General features: G+C 44.8%; 1 protein-coding gene across 2 annotated transcripts in view; it reads left to right on the forward strand.

Annotated features, from left to right (window-relative positions):
• Positions 1 to 17,674, forward strand: part of rab36 (RAB36, member RAS oncogene family) — a 79,091-nt gene that overhangs the window by 23,955 nt on the left and 37,462 nt on the right. For both annotated transcript variants that reach the window (XM_078553865.1, XM_078553864.1), the window contains exons 3-5: positions 5,556 to 5,647; positions 7,496 to 7,561; positions 12,896 to 12,997. In XM_078553865.1, the coding sequence (XP_078409991.1) occupies positions 5,556 to 5,647; positions 7,496 to 7,561; positions 12,896 to 12,997 (260 nt within the window). The remainder of the gene's footprint in view (positions 1 to 5,555; positions 5,648 to 7,495; positions 7,562 to 12,895; positions 12,998 to 17,674) is intronic.

Below are 17,674 nucleotides of genomic sequence, written 5' to 3' on the forward strand. Positions count from 1 at the left end.
TCAGCTTCAGCCTCATGCCAGGGCTGCTGTCTCCATCCCGGATGTCTGAAATTACCCTCTCATTTGTGCCCAAAGTCCACTTAGTGCCTTTGCAAAAAGGTTTCGAGCCACGCTTGTCCAGCTTTATCTACTGGCGTACCCTGCACCACATTAAATAAAAAAGGTGAAGCATTCTCAGGCCATTACGACAAAAGAAAATTTATCTCATGTTGACACTCATAACAAATTAACAGAACCTTCTCTGGTCTTCAACACCAGATCAGTAAACATAAACAAAACATTGCACATCAAAAGATCACCCATGACCAGTCCCTCTTGTGCTCATGGTGCTTTAAACTTACGTTTGTGAGTGCTACATCTTGGTGCTCTCCCCTCACTGGCATTGGAGACAGCCTGCTGACTCTGGTATCTTGTTGGCCTTGATGACCTTGGTGGTCATCGTTTGGCCGGTAGAGCCTGTACTGTCCCCGCCTGGGATGGAGCGGCCAGTGCCACAGCTGGCATCTCCCCAGTCGCCACAGCCTCACCAGATGCCACGGTCACTGGCAGAGGGGCGGAGGAGTTGCTGCCACCATCCAGAGCGCCCTGAGAGGAGCCTGCAGAGACGAGAAGCAGCTAGTGCGCCAACGTGAGGTCGTTTTGGACCTCCCTGCTCACCATTGATGGACGGGCACCTCGCTGGGATACTGAGTGCCTCATCCACCTCCCACACGGACACTGATCACCTGATCTCAGTGCCTATGTGAGGGCTTGCAGGTCCGAGCGCAACCCCAGGAACCCCTGACTCTGTTTCTGGAGTTGCCTCTCCATGAGAGTCGCCACTCTCTCACTGAAGGAGGCAGTGCGCTCGGCCTTGAGGGTCACCGCAATGCTCATGTCCGCATGGACTCCTCCATAATGGAGACCATGGCACGCGTACCCTCATGCATCCCCGCCAGATCCTCCTGCACATCCAGCATCTGCCGCCTAATGGACGACTCCAGAGGCTCATCATCTGCCTTTGACTCAGCATCATCCTGGTCTCCTGCAGTCCTTTGACTGCCGGCGCCCTGGGCACTCTCTGCCTGCACCTCAAATGAGTGTGAAGTACCCTCACTGCTGTGCAATGACACTCTAGCCAAAAGTCTAATGCCCACCGAGGTGCTGATATCTGCACTGGTGCCTGGTTCAAAGAGTGGTTGTGAAGTAGGTGCTTCTGGAGCCTGGTGGGTCTCTGGCGTCAGTGGTGGGTCTTCAAGGTTGTGCGATTGGGTGTGTGGTGGCAAACCTAAGGGAGAACAACGACATGCCATTAGTTTAGATCAGCACACTGTCACTGTGCACGCCAGGCAGCCCGGTGAGTCCATGGAGATCTGCATCATGGTACCATCGTCTTTCAATGATCAATAGGGAATGCAGTTTCGAGGCTCCAATCAATGATGAGACTATACAAGGATGTTTGCAGCATCTGAAACTCTCACCTCAGTGCACTGCACTCTTATCTTTGTCTGACACCTCAGCCTCTCCGCGGCCGGTTGACCGAGGTGCATGGCACCTCACCAGGTCTAAGGCGTCCTGCTTGTATCTGGAAAAGATTAGGAGGTCAGCTGGGTCTGTGACCTTTCAGTGTTGTTATGGGTGGTCTTCTCTTGAAAGGACAGAGGAGCATAGATTAGTCCCCTCGCTACCTGCAGCACCACTGCAGTCTGGCCAACCCCACCTGAGGAACACCTTGCAGAGCACATCCAAGTTATGGCCCTCGAGGCACAAGACACTCAGTCCAAGAAGCCAGGGCTCACCCTCTTGGTCAGCTCCGGCATCATTGACAATTGGCACTCAGACTCTAACACCCCTGAGCTCCACGGTGGGGGACAGCCAGACCTTAACACGTCAACACACTGCTCCATGCCAACACAGCACTCACCCTTCCTGAGCGCAGCAAGCTGTTAAACCTCTTGCAGCACTGGACCCAGGTGCGTCACACCACATCATGGCTGCTGACCAGCACTGCCACCTCCTCCCAAGCTCTTTTCGTTAGGAGTGGTGGCCTCCTCTTTCCATCCCTGGGGACAAGGGTGTCCCTCCTGGCAGCCACCTCCTCCAGGAGGACCGTGGGGCACTCATCAGAAAACCGGAGGGCCGAGTGCCCACCCAACCTGGCCACCCACCTGGCATCTGCAGCCACATTACTCTCCATAATTTATACCCACCTGCTCACAACACTGAAGTTCTCCTCATTGCTGGCAGCCTTCCAGGGCCTGACTGTGCCGATTTTAAACCAGCCGCCAGGTTGCCATTGGACCTGGTGGCTCACAGGCCCCTGCCCGCCACTTGCCAACCAGTGAAGAGCCACGTTTCACGCTGGGCGGGGCTTAATTAGCAGGTGGCGGACCGTTTCTCGGCCGCACCTGGGCCCGCCAGCCCACCTGACGACCTCAAAGTTCTGCCCATAGAATATTTGCTGGGTTATTTCTTCTGGTTACTGGTGCAATTGTATTCATTTCTGAAGCTTTCCTATACTTGCCTAAAGTTTGGGTAATCTACTTGGAGTGTTCTGGCTGGTGCTGAAGCATTTTTTCGTTTATTTAAAAATTTGAGCTGAAACAAGATGCCTCCAGATATGGGTGTCCTAGTAGGCTGCCCTCTTGGAATTGGAACCTGGCTGCTCTGCAGATGAACTAATGTGGTTCCTCACCCTCTCAGCAAACTGGCACCTGAGCTATCCTTTCTCTCTAGCCCTGGCCCTGGCTCCTGCACACTTGTGCCCAGTGTCTCTTGGCATGCAGATCCCTCCTCTATTCTATCCTTTAAAATAGGTGCAGTGTCAGTATCTGAGCTGGTGGCTACAAGTGTAAGATTGTTCATATTCAACATCCTCCTCTTCCTCCGTTGACTGGGAAGGTTCCAGTTAAGCATTCTCAACTTCACCTCCCCAGCACGTTAACTTCTTTTTAGTTTTAGTTGAACATTTTATACAGTTGCTTTTGTAAATGAAGCGTTTGCCAAAAATTTTTTTCCTTGTGTCACTTTTGCTTCTTTTGCCAATTACTTTAAATCTGTACTGTCTCATTCTCGACCCTCTCACAAGTGGGAACAGTTTCTCCCTGTCTATTGTGTCCAGAGCCCTCATGATTTTGAGTCCCTCTATCAAATCTCCTCTCAACCTTCTTTTCTCCAAGGAAAACAGTCCTAACTTCAGGGGTGTAATGCTGCCGGAGTACACCAGAGCATTGCTCTGGCACTTCCTGAGCACCGTTGGATGGTAAACTCTCATTTCCTTATTGTTCATCTGTTATCCTGCTCCATATTTGGGGTCACCGCTCCTCATTCTTCTGACCAAAATGTATCACTTCACACTTCTTTACATTAAATTTTATCTGCCACGTGTCTGCCCATTCCACCAGCCTGCCTATATCCTCTTGAAGCCTACCATCATCCTGCTCACAATTCACAGTACTTCCAAGTTTTGCATCATGTTCAAATTTTGAAATTGTGCCCTATATACCCAGGTCTCGGTTATTAATATAAATCAAGAAAGGCAGTGACCCCTCTATATGCCATCCCCCATTCAGAAATAAGTAAAGTTTTCTGTAATTCTTGTTTTTAATAGGCTTGAATTAAATAATTAAACTGTTGCATTATGAAATTCTAGCTATGCTAAAGACTAATGATTCAAAATACCACATAGTTTGAAATAAAATGCCTGCTGATACTAATATTTTTCACTTAAAAAGCATGGTTTTACTGATGTTTGGGGACTCAAATGATTAATACATAGGAAAAGAAAAGGAAAATACATAGGAATACGTAAGAGTAGATTTGGAAATGATATAGCCAACACGTTTTCTTAGAGCTCCTGCACCTCAAAGTTTGGCATTACACCCCTGCCTAACTTCTCCAGCTTATCTTCCTAACTGAAGTTCCTCATCCCTGGAACCATTCTCATGAATCTTTTCTGCAGTCTTTCCAATGCCTTCACCTCCATCCTAAATTGTGGTGCCCAGAACTGAACACAATATTCCAGATGCGGCTGAACTGGTGTCTTATGCAACTTCAACATAACCCCCTTGCTCTTGCACTTTATGTTCCTATTAATAAAGCTTAGGACACTGTATGCTTTATTAACCGCGCTCTCAATCTATCCTGCCACCTTCAATGATTTATGCACAGAAACACCCAGATCCCTCTGCTGCTGCACCCCTTTGAAAATTGTGCCCTTTATTTTATATCGTCTCTCCATGTTCTTGGATATGAAGAATGTTACCTGGTAGTTTGCTGTTTTATTTCCGAACTATTCATTGCCTCTGTTACTCAAAAAGGAATCTGAAAATATGTCCTAGTGAGGAATATCATTGCTCAAAGCCTTATCCACATGTGAGCAGAACACACAAAGTCAACAGTATTGTCTGTAATTAGGTAAAGTGGTCATCATCATTTCAAATTCATTAAATCATTAGGACATTAAATTACCGTTTGAATTGGACGCCCACCCCTCTGGGGCGGTTGACCTTCCCATACCTGAAGTCAGGCAAGTAAAAATAGCAAGGGACAGGAATGCATCAAGAATACAGTGTGACATCCACCACCCACCCCTCTCCACCATCACCCCTGGCTGTACCCTTCCTGTTGTGCAGGTGGGATTACAGTTGATCCAGTCATCTCAGTTGGCCATCACTGGTTATGACTGTGATTGTTGAGAGTGTTCACTTGTGCTGAGTTCATATTCCTTTTTTGACATTCAAGATGTATGCTTTAGCCGTGTTTTAGTTTCCTTTTCAAGCCTTGCAACTGTTTGTTCCATTTTCTAACCTGAAAGAAGAAAGCAATCAAGATAGACTTTATTAAAATGATTTGCACTGAAATCTATCTCCCCGTCCAATGCATAGTTGACATTTTGAAAGAAAGACGTTTTAGAGCTTCTCACAACCACTGGAAACCTCAAAGCACTTTACAGCCAATTAAGCACTTTTGAAATGTAGTCAAGTGTTGTACGATAGGAAATACAGCAGCCAATTTGTCCACAGCAAGCTCCCATGAACAGCAATATAATGATGACAAGATAATATGTTTTTGTGATATTGATTGAAGGTCAAATATTGGTCAGGACACCAGGAATAACTCTCTTGCTTTTCTTCAGAATTGTGCATGGGATCTTTTACATTCACTGGAACAGGCAGCTGGAACCTTGGTTTGGCATCTCATTTGAAAGACAGCACTTCCATCAGTGCTACGCTGGAGCATCAGCCTTGATTTTTGTGCTCAAATCCTGGAGTGGGACTTGAACCTGGAACTTTGTGGCTCAGAGGCATGAGTGCTCCCAACTGAGCCACAACAAACACTCTGAATAACTGTGCCATAGGGTTAGAGAGAAGAATAGAGGTTCAAATTGGTTTGCAAGCACCAGTGTCCCATTAGAGTAGAGGAACGGGGATTGCTAAAATTAGAAATAACCTTGCTGAATAATCTGAATCAAAGCACTCTCTGTTAAAGCCATTCACATAAACAGACAGGTATCTGTCTATTCCTTCATTGGCTAGACACTCAATTACAATAATCTGTTTTTAATCTTGCTACAGTGTTACATACCTGAAGCCTGTCTCCAGTTTAAAGATCAGTTCCATGTTCAAGTTAAATATGCCTGCCAAGAACGACAAACCAGAAATGTTGGGTAAGTAATCTGAGACATGAAGTGAAAGGTATTCAACACTTAGCTCAATCAGCTTTTTTAGAGGACAATTTAATTAAAAGATACAGTGTTCCTTCTGTTGACTAATGGGGCCTGAGTATAAGGAAAGTGGCTAGTTGATGACTTACTCTTCTTTTAGTATTTTTAGGCATTGCCTGTTCAACAATTACTCCACTAAATAAATGGGAGCTTTATTTGAGCTGAGTAACCAATATCAAGTTACCTTCAAGGCCAAGAGACTCACAACATTAAACTGAGAAGATAGTGTGTCTGGGTTATGAATTCAGGAGTGGTGTTTTTATATGCTAAATTAAGTGTATATACTTGAAAAGGAAAAAAAAATTGTGGACCTATTGTGAAAAGCAGTGGTATGGAACTAATTGAATAGCTCTTTCAAAGAGCCAGCACAGGCACAGTGGGTTAAATAGCCTCCTTCTGTGCTGTAAGATCCTATGCTTACCAATATCTACTTTCAAAGTATCTCTTGAGAAAAATTCTTTGTGGGGGGGTTGGGTGGCCTACTAAGTTAGCAAACTCTCCTTTCATGTCTGGTTCTGGAGTAGAATCCAGTCCTAATGATGAGTTGAAAACATCTTTCCGATCATTCAGAAGTTTATTTTGTGGAGAATCCTTACACCGATGTCTCCTTCCATAGGTCTGTTTTGCTTTTTGTATAATAATGTTTAACTCCTTTTTTTCCTCTAATTGAGCTTCATTTTTAAATTAGACGACAACAACAGTTGATATTTATATAGCACCTTTAACATAATGAAACATCCCAAGGCATTTTACAGGAACATTTATAAAACTAAGTATGACATTGATCCACTTAAGATATTAGGTCAGATGACCAAAAACATGGTCAAAGATGCATGTTTTAAGAAGTATCTTCAAAGAGGAAAGTGAGGTAGAGAGGCAGAGAGGTTTAGGGAGGGAATTCCAGAGCTTGGGCATAGACAACTGAAGATACCAATGGTGGAGCAATTATAATTGGGAATGCACAAGACATTCAAGGACCCCAGATATTTCAGAGGACTGTGTGGTTGAAGGACATTACAAAGATCGAAAAGGCCAAGGCCATGGAGGGATTTGAAAACAAGGATGAGAATTTTAAAATAAAGACATGCTTTACTGGGAACCAATGTAGGTCAGCGAGCACAGGAGTGAAAAAGAGAATTATCTTTCATTCTCTGACCAGTTCCTCTTTCTATTATCCTGGAAACTGGTTACAATTTCCAAATAAAACATGGTTCAATGTTGGTAATTATGGCTGTATATTGTATGTATTCATACCTGCAGCAAGGTTACCAACTTATCACCAAAATAACCAAAGTAACAGCTAAAATCTGAAATGAAACACTAAGTACTAAAGTCATATTCACCTTTGATTGCCTCACTCTCTCAGCTTTCTTCCTTTCCAAATAAGCTGTCGGGCACTGAAATGAAGCTCAGTAAAATTGAGGAGTGGTTTTTTTATCAATATCTGGGCATGTTTATATTTACCACAGTTTTGCTAAAAGATATTAATATTCATACCATACACTTGCATAAATTGTTAAAATAATGCAAGTCCCAGGATTCTTCATAAGATGGGGGTCAGAACTCAGAAGGAATTGGAGAGGGTTTCCAAGTGCACAATTAAAGAGGCCAATTTTTTTTGGAAACCATTCTGTTGTCAGGAAATGTGCAAAGGCAGAGAGATCTGTTGTGTGGGAGAGCTGCAAGGAAGGAGGATGTAGAGGAGACCAGGGATAGAGAATGGGAGGTGCAAGCAGGAACAAAAATTACTTCACATAAAAGTGAAGCTTTGTCATGTTGTTGTCCCTACAGACTCAAAATGTCAAAGGTGGTGGTGGTTGGGGACCTATATGTAGGGAAGACGTGCCTTATTAACAGGTGAGTGTTTGCTTACCCCATTTATTACAATAAACTGAGTCTGAGACAAATCTAATGTGTTTAAATTGCACAGACACCAAGTTATTTTTCTGTAATCGAAGAATAAAATAATTATACAATCCATCCCAAATGTAATTACTACTTGGAGTTCAGTGACTCTTGTTTGTAATTAACCATTTTTACACACAGCAACATTCCAGAGAATGAACAAAAGAAAGAATCTGCATTTGTATAACAACTTTCACAACCCCACTATGTGCTAAAGTAATTTCCAGCCAATTAAGTGCTTTTGAAGGGTAGCCACTGTTGCAATGTTTGTAATGTTGTAACATGCCAACCAACTTCCATATAGCAATGAGATAATGGCCAGATAATCTGTTTTAGTTATATTAGCTGAGGGATGTGTTGGTCAAAATATTAGAAGAATTCCATGCTGCTCTTCAAATATTATCATGGGATCTGTTATACCCACCTTAAAAGGGAGCAGAGGCCTCAGTTTCACATCTCATCTGAAGTACACATTATTATCAGTCCCCGAGCGAGGTTCCCCCAAATTGTTATGCTCCCAGGTGAGGAGGGATGAACTGGCTCCCCTTTCTTTATTCAACCCCCTCGGTTGGTTGCAACAAGGTTAATTTAAACAGGATCCCTTCCCTCATGGATACCTTTTCCCTGTCCAAATGTATTTATGTTGTAGAAGGAGCCAATTTAACCAGGCTTTCTTGAGTCAGAGAAAGAGTGAGTTTATTAGCTACTAAAATGTGAGAAAAAATAATAGAAACACAACACAGATTAGAAATGAGAAGTGAGTCCAGAAACAAAAGTTTAAAAAGATATACAGATCAGCCTTTGGTTTGTCCATAAGGAGTAGATGGTGAAACATTGTGGCTGTTAAGTTGGATGATTCTGGAAGAGCTGACTTTGGCAGTAGAGCAGTTGGTTTGTAGATTCTTGGTTCTGCAGGTTAGCTGAAAGGAGTTGTCCTGTTTCCCTTTCGACTGTGGCTTTGCTGACTTGTGACTTGCTTGCAGCAATCGGAGAGAGAGACTTTTTTAAAAATTCTTTCAAGTTATCAACAGTCACAGATTGCAACTCTTTTGAGTACAATCACAGTTCTTGGTTTCCAGGAGTGGGACATGAACCCACAACCTTCTGATTCAAAGGTGAGGGTGCTATGGACTGCAAGCGCAGGGATGTCTAGTTAATGTTCTTCAGCTGTGACCTTCACAGCACACACTGACACAGCACACACTAAAACAACAGACTAGCACACGGAAACCAGGGTTGCAGTTAGCTTTTTAGCCCCTTTTCTAGTGTATGCCTTCAATTTAGATCAACTCCACAGTCTAGGATATAGCTCAACAGGAGATGGTTTCTGCTGAGGTGGTAATCAGCCTCCATTATCTCTGCAACCACAGGAGATTATAGTTCGGTTTTTGCAATGCATCTCCCTTTGAAGTATCTTGTTCTGAAGTGGGCCTTGACACCCTTTAGGTGCATTATTCTGTTCTCCCTGGACTAGTTGGTCAAGTGTAATCCACATAGGAATTTTCCAACAAGTGGTTACTTTACAGTCCAGCCAGCTTTTGCTTGTAGGTCCTTTTTTAAAAAACACATGTCGCACTTAAATGTTCAATATCTCCTTAAGTAATTCAGGGCTATGATCCATGGTCATGACATACAGCACCTCTGACAATGCAGCATTCCCTCAGTACTGCCCTCAGGTGTCCCCCGAGTTTGTGTGCTCAGGTCTCAGAAGTGGGACTTGAAACCATGATCTTTTGACTTGGAAGCAAAAGTGCTGCTCCCTGACCTCCAGCTGATACAAGCCACAAAAATAAATGACTGATTAATCTGTTTTCTTTTAGGGGTAGCTGAAGTTGGGAAGGTTACTAGGAAACCTTCTTCAAACATGGCTATCATTAATGACCACATGAAGAGGAACGCAGGCATTTGTTTTAACAAGCCAGCCCTTGTTCACCATAACGTTGGAGTGTTAGTATTGTGAGCTGAACTCCTGTTGTAGGACTCCAACTCACAACCTTTAGTGCACTCAGTGATGAGAGTGCTATCAAATTAACTGCAGTGGAATGTTATATCCCAATTGCTTAACGATAAAGATTGGATGAGTGAGCATCTAAGAAAACCAGTGGAACAGGATAGTGTAATATTCTATTTCGCAGCAGCTTCAGCTAACTTCAGTCCTGTATTGTGTCTACAGAGACGGAATACATTTGGTTGAGGTTGTTTGTTTGCCACCATTTTCAAATCTATTTGCAGAATATTATTGTGTAGTTATACTACTGTTTCTGTTTTGGTGACAAGCCTTGATGTGAATGCAGCTATGTGACTTAGCAGTAATATTCACATCTTTCACCTAACTGCACAGAAGTCTCTCTCGAGTGGGTGATCTCTCACTAATTGGACTTCAGGCTGGATGCATAATAACCACCCTGATGCCTAACAAGCACCAGAATGCCTGGGGACTTGGTGCAATGAGTTTTTAATGCTTGTGTTTCACTGGTGCAAAAATACCTCAAAAATCACTGATCAGGTAGAGGCACTCTTGTGTGCAAATTCTGGCCTCATTAATTAGACAGTGAACCAGAATCAGCATTGTACCTCATGTTGGTTAACTGTGTATTGATAGCAGCCAGAATCTATAAAATAATGTGAACATATTAGTTGGCTCTATGTTAAAGTAGATAACGCATAGATGCTCTTGAGACCCCAGATTAATTTTGCAGTTGCGGCCGAATGGCCAGAAATTCTGCCCTGACCAGGCTATTCTGGATCCAGGATTTACGGAGGAGTTTCCTGTTGCTTTGTATTTGAAAAAGGTAGGTCATGTCTGACAAATCTGATTGAATTTTTTGAATGGATGACTAAAGTAGTGGACAGAGTAATGTCTATGGATGTTATTTATCTGGACTTTTTAAGAAAACATTTGATATAATCTTTCTTCGTAAGAGATTGTTAGCTTAAATTGACACCAGCCAGATTAAAGACAAATTATCGACCTAGTCTGGAAATTGGTTGAGCAGTAGGAGACAGAGATTAGGGATAACTATTGTTGTCCCACTAAGATCTGTGTTTGGACCTCAACTAGTCACTGTATTCATTGATGACTTAGCTGATGGTGTTGAAAGCCACATATCCAAGTTTGCTGATAACAGAAAGATAGGCAGCATTGTAAACAGTGTAGCTAGAAGCATGAAATTACAGAGATTAAATGAATAGGCAAATCTGTGACAAATGGATTTCAATGTAGACAAATGCAAGGTCATCCACTTTGGACCTAAAAAGGGAGAGGGGCAGCAAGAGGGAAGGAGCGAGCGAGGAACTGAGAGGAGCTGCAAGTGGGAAGGTTGGCAAGCTGGAGGGGCATGGAGGAAAGCGGCAAATGGGAGAGGCAGCAAATGGGAGGGTCAGGAAGAGAAGCGGTGAGCCGGGAAGGGAAGCGGCGACTCCGGAGAGTTGGCAAGTGGTAAGGTCGGCAAATGGGAGGGTGGGAGGCTGCAAGTCGGGAGAGGCAGCAAGCAGGAGGGTCGGCGAGGGTTGGAGAGGGAGGCAGCCAAGCAGTAGTTTATTTTTTTTAAAAGCTGAGCATTCTCAGTAACCACACTTAAAATGAAAATAACAGCAGTGCAATTGGGGGAATGACCCTCATTTGCCAACCGCGCTAAAATTGAAAATGTGCTCTTAGTACACGCTTTAAACAGGCAACACTTGTACTTTCTAAACAGTGAAAAAAAGCTAGAAACCGTGGAGATCCATAGATGCTTGGGGTCAAGGACATTGATATTAAAACATCATGAACAGGTACAGAAAATAACCAAAAATGCTAATGAAATGCGGCCTTTATATCTAGAGGACTAGAATACAAAGCCCTGGTTAGGCCACATCTGGAATATTGTGAACAGTTCTGACACTACATATTTGGAAGAATACATTGGCCTTGGAGGGAGTGTGGCATTGGTTTACCTGGGCTCCAAGATTTAGATTACAAGGAGAGATTACACAAACTAGAGTTGTATTCCCAGAAATTTAGAAGGTTAAGGGGTGATTTGATCTAAGTTTTCAATACATTGAGGCAAACAGGTAGGCAACAAATGCTGGTATTGTCAGCAATGCCTATATCCCATGAAAGGGGAAGAGTAGATAGAGGGAAACTATTTCTGCTGGTTGGGGTGTCTAGGACTTAGGGTGCATAGTCTAAAAAGTAGAGCCAAATCCCTCAGGAGTGAAATTAGGAAACAGCAATACACGCATAGGTGATAGAAATTTAGAACTCTCTTCCCTAAATGGCAATTGATACGATATAAATTGTTATCCAAAGCTATTATGGGATACGGCGCAAAGGAGTTAGGTCGCAGATCAGCCATGACCTCATTGAATGGTGAACAAGCTCGAGGGGCTAAGTGGCCTAATCCTATTGCTATGTTCCTCAGCTTGTTCGATGTCTCCACTCACCACCAACAAGAGCATGACTATGGAGGAGTTGAGGCTGAGGGCTGGGACTGCCAATGCTGGGAGATCACCCTTCCATGAACTTTATGGGACTTGACAAATGTTTGGAGGTTGGTCTGCTCAAAGATAAGGCATAGCAGTCTCCACTTAATTGGCTTGTGAATTACCAAGCTGGGATCAGGGCCTAGAGACGCATAGATCATAAGAAAAATTTGTATTATAACTGTTTTTAAGTGGTCTCAATGCACAGGATCACTTGAGGCACCTTCCCCAAGCAGTGGAAATCTTACAGCAGCATTTCCAGGATTATCTTTGGGAAGGGCACTCAAATACGTCTCAAATTACAGAAGGCCTCACCTACATGCTGCTCCACCTGACCCTGTCAACATTGGTGGAGGAGGAGCCATGTATCGGGTGGAGGAGCCACATGACAGGAGGAAAAATTGCAGGACGGGAGGAGAAGCCAGGACGTGGGAGGTGGTCACACGCTAGGAGCGGGAGGGGGAAATGGGGATTAAGAGGAGTCCAGCAGTGGGAGGAAAGATCTGGCAAGAGGAAGGGTCCTACAGTGGGAGTTGGAGACGCTTAGTGAACACAGTCCTGGCATTCTGTCATGGGTCAGTGCTAAAGATGCTGAAAATTCCTGGATATCTTCCTGTGTATGACTAATTATTTGACTCCAAACTAATAATTCACTGAAGTTTCTTCTTTTCACTTCCATGTATTTAATTTCATCAATTTAGATATATGCCAGTGCTATCTCATTCCTCCATTGTAGGTTTATGTACTTGAAACTCCATTCTTTTAATGAGTCCTTTTCATTTTATTGAAGTAATATTTATTATGATCCTTTTTAAATTTCAGATTTTGTAAAAATGTGTTTGACCGAGACTACAAGGCAACAATTGGGGTTGATTTTGAAATCGAGCGGTTTGAAATTGCTGGAACTCAATACAATCTACAAATGTAAGTACATAACAGAAACGACATTACCAGGACTTTAAAGTGTAGCCTATTTAAGTACAAAATGCCATAATATTGAATGTCAAATTGCTTTTGCAAGGATGGTATTCTTTGGAGTGTGAGATGAGCCTGCTGTTTCTTCTCTCATCAGCTAGTGACTGCAGTGAAAGATGCCCCAGTCAGATGTAGTGCCAAGAGGGACAGTGTAGCCTAGAAGTTGAACTGCAAAGAGCCTGTTTTCCAAACCCCAAAATGATGAGCAGGATCCTTGCACACTCAACTAGACAGAAGTGCACTGACCACCATACTGAGAAGGATAAACAAGAGGGTATTCATTAGCTTAGACTATGCATATGCAAATAAAGAGCCTAACACTTGTTTGGGATCCCTGCCCCCAAAGAGCATTTGTCCAATGGCTGCCGGAGCCATTGTCACTTGGGGAAACCAGCCCTATTGAACAAACTCTCATCACCCCCCCCCACCCCCCCAACTATCCATCCCTGACCAGTACCCCAGCCTCGCTTACCTGAGGGCTGCAGTGACACTACCAGTAGCCCCCTTTTTCTTCACACTTCCCCTTGGTCTTACCTAACAGAACATTGCACTGTGCCAGCTCTATGATATTACTATCTTGGGAGCCTCAAACCTCATCATTCTGGCACAGGATACTTGCCATTCACGGCACATATTCCCCACCGCCCAACCAAGCGCTCCTAAATTGCTAGACCAGTGAAGGTCTTACCTGTGACAGTGCACCTTCAATGTCAATGAATACCTCTTGCATTATTGTAACCTTACTGCTGCCCTCATGACTATAACCTTGCCAAGATATCAATTAATACAATTGGCAGCAAGCTTGAACGCTACTTTTGTTCATGCACTTTGGGTTGAAGCTGCCTATAATTAATTTTACTTGGGACAATTCTTAAACAAAATTGGATCTTTTAATACATTTTAGTCTTTGTTAAGTTCACGCCAAGAATTTTGAGATTATAGAGTGATTTATGGGTCTACACTTTTCTTGGGTTCAACCTCATACTTTGAAGCAATTAAAATGAATGAAAATGCACTTGTAGTTTGAAAGCTGAAGAAGAATTTCAGTGAAATTAGAGCAGAAACTTTAGATAGCCTAGTGATTGCTATCTTATCTGGTGACTGTTTTGAAATCCAACCCAGACTGAGAAAGGGCTCTTGGCTCTCTCTCACTTTTCTCTCCTCTCCATTAGTGTAAGGGTCCTCCTTGAATTGAGTTTGGGTAGCCTCAACTCAGTTTCTAGTCAGAATAACACTACAACAGAAAACAAATAGACTCCAAATTGAGAATTTCATTCCGAGAGACTATAAAGATGAATGGTGTATGATAAATTCAAACTAGTACATAAACAGAGTTCAACTTGAACAGGCTGATACCTTCCGTTATCTTGGGTCATTCATCACGCAAGATGCAGAGTCTACCAAAGAAATTTGGGCTAGATTTAACAAGGGTCATGGCGTTGTGAACTCACTTAAAAGAATATGGAGTAGCCACAGCATCTCGACTACAATGAAAATTCATCTTCTGACAGCCCTTGTGTGGCCAGTGACAATGTATGGCTGAGAAAGCTGGACCATCAAGAAGAGTGACGAGGCTCAAATAAGAGCATTTGAAATGAAAGGACTCAGGTGGATATTATGCGTGTCATGAACGGTCAAGCGGACGAACGAGTGGGTACTCACGAAAGCTGGTATTAAGAGGAACTTGTTTGAGGCCGTGATATCAAGGAAACTCGGATATTTTGGACAAATGATAAGAACAGGAAGTGCGCGTTTGGAAAAAGAGGTAATGCCAGGAAAAAAGCCTGGAAAACATGCAAAGGAAGACCCAAAATGACATTGATGGATAATATCAGAAGGTGGACTGGCCCCTCTATGGGACAGGCAATGAGGGCAGCGGAGAATAGAAATCAGTGTTCATTGTGCGGCCAACCCTCGGAATGAGGAGGTATTAAAGACAAGACATAGGGCGGAATTGGCCCAGATTTGCACTAAGCGCTGTAGCGGGTGAGTAAAACAACGTTTTACCTGCTGGCTGTAATGGTGGCTTTTCATGCCGCATCGTCCCAGATCCACCACATTAACCAGGAAACACACTATTTCCATGACGGGCAGGCTGTCATTCGCCCGCCACACCATCACCTCACTGCTTCATCATGCCAGGTACCATATTTCAATTGCAGCCACACACACATCTCAGTGCTTCCAGCCCATGACTGCTGCAAAGAAGACATGGCCCTGAAGGCAAAATGACTGCAACTCCCAGGTTCAATGACGTGTATCTCAAGCGCCTTTCAGACGCAATGGCGGATTGCCATGATGTCCTCTGGCCACAGGATGGGCAGCAAGATCACTAATCCGACTTGGGAGGTGGTGGCAGCGGTGGTCAGTCCCAACGCTCTGCAAAAGAGGACAGCCACTCAGTGCCGCAAGAGTTTGAATGAATTCCTCCGTTCCACCAGGGTAAGTCACTCTTCTCATCACTATCAACTCACAAACCCATCACTCATCCACAAGGCCCTCACTCACTGCCATTTCAAGGGACATCGCCATTCACTCTCTCACACTCACCTTCATTGACCTCATCCCACCTGTGGGACCACTCACCACCTACACACGCCAGGCATACTTATCATGTAGACTGGCAGGGGTCCTGCTTACTCTCTCTCCATCTCTATTCAGACAGGACAAGCTGGCACACAACAAAGGGGAGAGATTGTAAACTGGTGGAGGAATGCCTGAAATCAAGGTCCTCACGAACTTTGAAAACAGAGCCATCCAGCTGGCCGGCGAGGATCTGGACCATTCCTGTGCTGACGGTGAGGTCAGCGGTGCTGTATGAACTGAGGAACATCCATCGGACAACTATGCTGATGCCATGGACTAATTAACTTTCCTTCCTTTCGCAGGCACATCTGGGAAACCACCAAGGGAGTCCATGAGCCAGGGCCCCCAATGAAGCCCCACAGGAAGCTCAGAAGAGGAATCCAATGAAACCCTCCCTGAAGACTCATCACAGCGCTCACCCACGCCCTCCACCAGCGGAGAGACACACATCCTCGGTGGGACCTAGTTTTGGAGTAGCCTCGGGATCACAATCTGGTGAGCGCATCACACTCTGATCCACAGCAGGTGGCAGCAGGGACTTCCCAAGTTTCTGGCACTCGGAGGACTGCTGGAGGCCAGAAAATTGCTGAGTCCCAGTCAGACAACAAGCCTCTGGACTTGGTCATGTTGCAGTAGCTGGAGCTGCAAAGGCAATCTCGGGAACATCAGGAAGGGATGTCCCCTGCACTCTTCAGATTGCAAGGTACGATGGAAGAGTCCATCTGCCTTCAGGCTGAGTTGATAGCACCGGCAAGCCAACGCACCAAGGTCAACACTGGCAGGATAGCGGCTGCCATGGAAACCTTGGTCCAGGACGTCGTTCCTGCATTGCTGTGCACGCTGAACTCCATCACTGCTGCCATAGTTGGCCTCCAACAATGTGTACACAAGAGGGGTGCAGGGTAGCCTGCTCTCACTCCAGCTACTTCCTCACCTCAAGGAGTCAGCCAGGGGCTCTTAGGCTCCCATAGGGAGGAGTATCAGCAGGTGCACCCTGTGAGGTTGTCCATCCAGGTGTCTCCAGGAGTGTCTGGCCCATCTGAATTCCCTCTTCCTGTGACCTCAGCAGCTCCAGCTCCACTGGCTGAGGAGGGTGCCACTGCCACACAGCAGGACCCTGAAAGTAGGCCGGGGCCTTCCAGGTCTCAGCCCTCCAGAAGACACCTGCCAAGGTCATCACAGACAGGGCATAGCAGTCACCAGGATGCTCTAAATGTCTGGGGAGCACCAAGACGTAGCAGCAGGATTAGGAAGGTTAAAAAGCTATAATTGCACAGCCGTGGCACGGGTGTTAATCACTTGTACATACTGTTCACTATTGCCAATAAACTCCCAACAATGTCTGCCTGCCTATGCCTCCTTGTTCTGATGAGCAGTATTTGTGTCACTCAGATGTGAAACCTTTCTGCACAAGATAAAAGGCAGGTGTCCCTGTCCAGGGCCTCTTCCCTGTGCTTTGGCAGCCTTCAGACCAAAGTGCTTGTCCGGCCTCACACTCCCTGGACACATTACTGATGCCTGCACCTTGACAGTGCTTGTTATTGCTGCCAGAATGCAGGCGTCACAGAGTTCTGTCATTCTCTCTGAGTGCTCTCAGCACCTTTAAGGTGGGGCTGGCCCCCATCTCCTCAGCATCTGTGACGAGTGACACTGTGCTCCTGAAGGGGTCAGGTACTGAAGGCAGACAAAGGATCAGATGCTTTTAACGTTTCATGGCTATGTCTCTATGATATGACCCTGATTACAGAGCACAAGTGAGCTGCCCTCCGCCAGATAGGATTCAGACATTCTCAGAGGCTATGTGAAGATCTATGGAGTGACCTGACTGCATGTTGTCATCATCCTCCTGCAATTGGGTGACTATTAGGGCCTCCACTGCGTCTCCATGACGGGAGCATTATCACAGAGGCTATGTGTGCTGCCAAAAGCCAGACTGGAGTCAAACGTTCATAGAGGCAATGTGAGGATCTTATTGTGTCTCATTACTGCATGTTGTCACCGTCCTCCAGAAATCTAGCAGCTCTGTGGGCCTCCCAAGCA

Source organism: Cetorhinus maximus, chromosome 12, assembly GCF_964194155.1.
Source record: "Cetorhinus maximus chromosome 12, sCetMax3.hap1.1, whole genome shotgun sequence".
Lineage (NCBI taxonomy): Eukaryota > Metazoa > Chordata > Chondrichthyes > Lamniformes > Cetorhinidae > Cetorhinus > Cetorhinus maximus.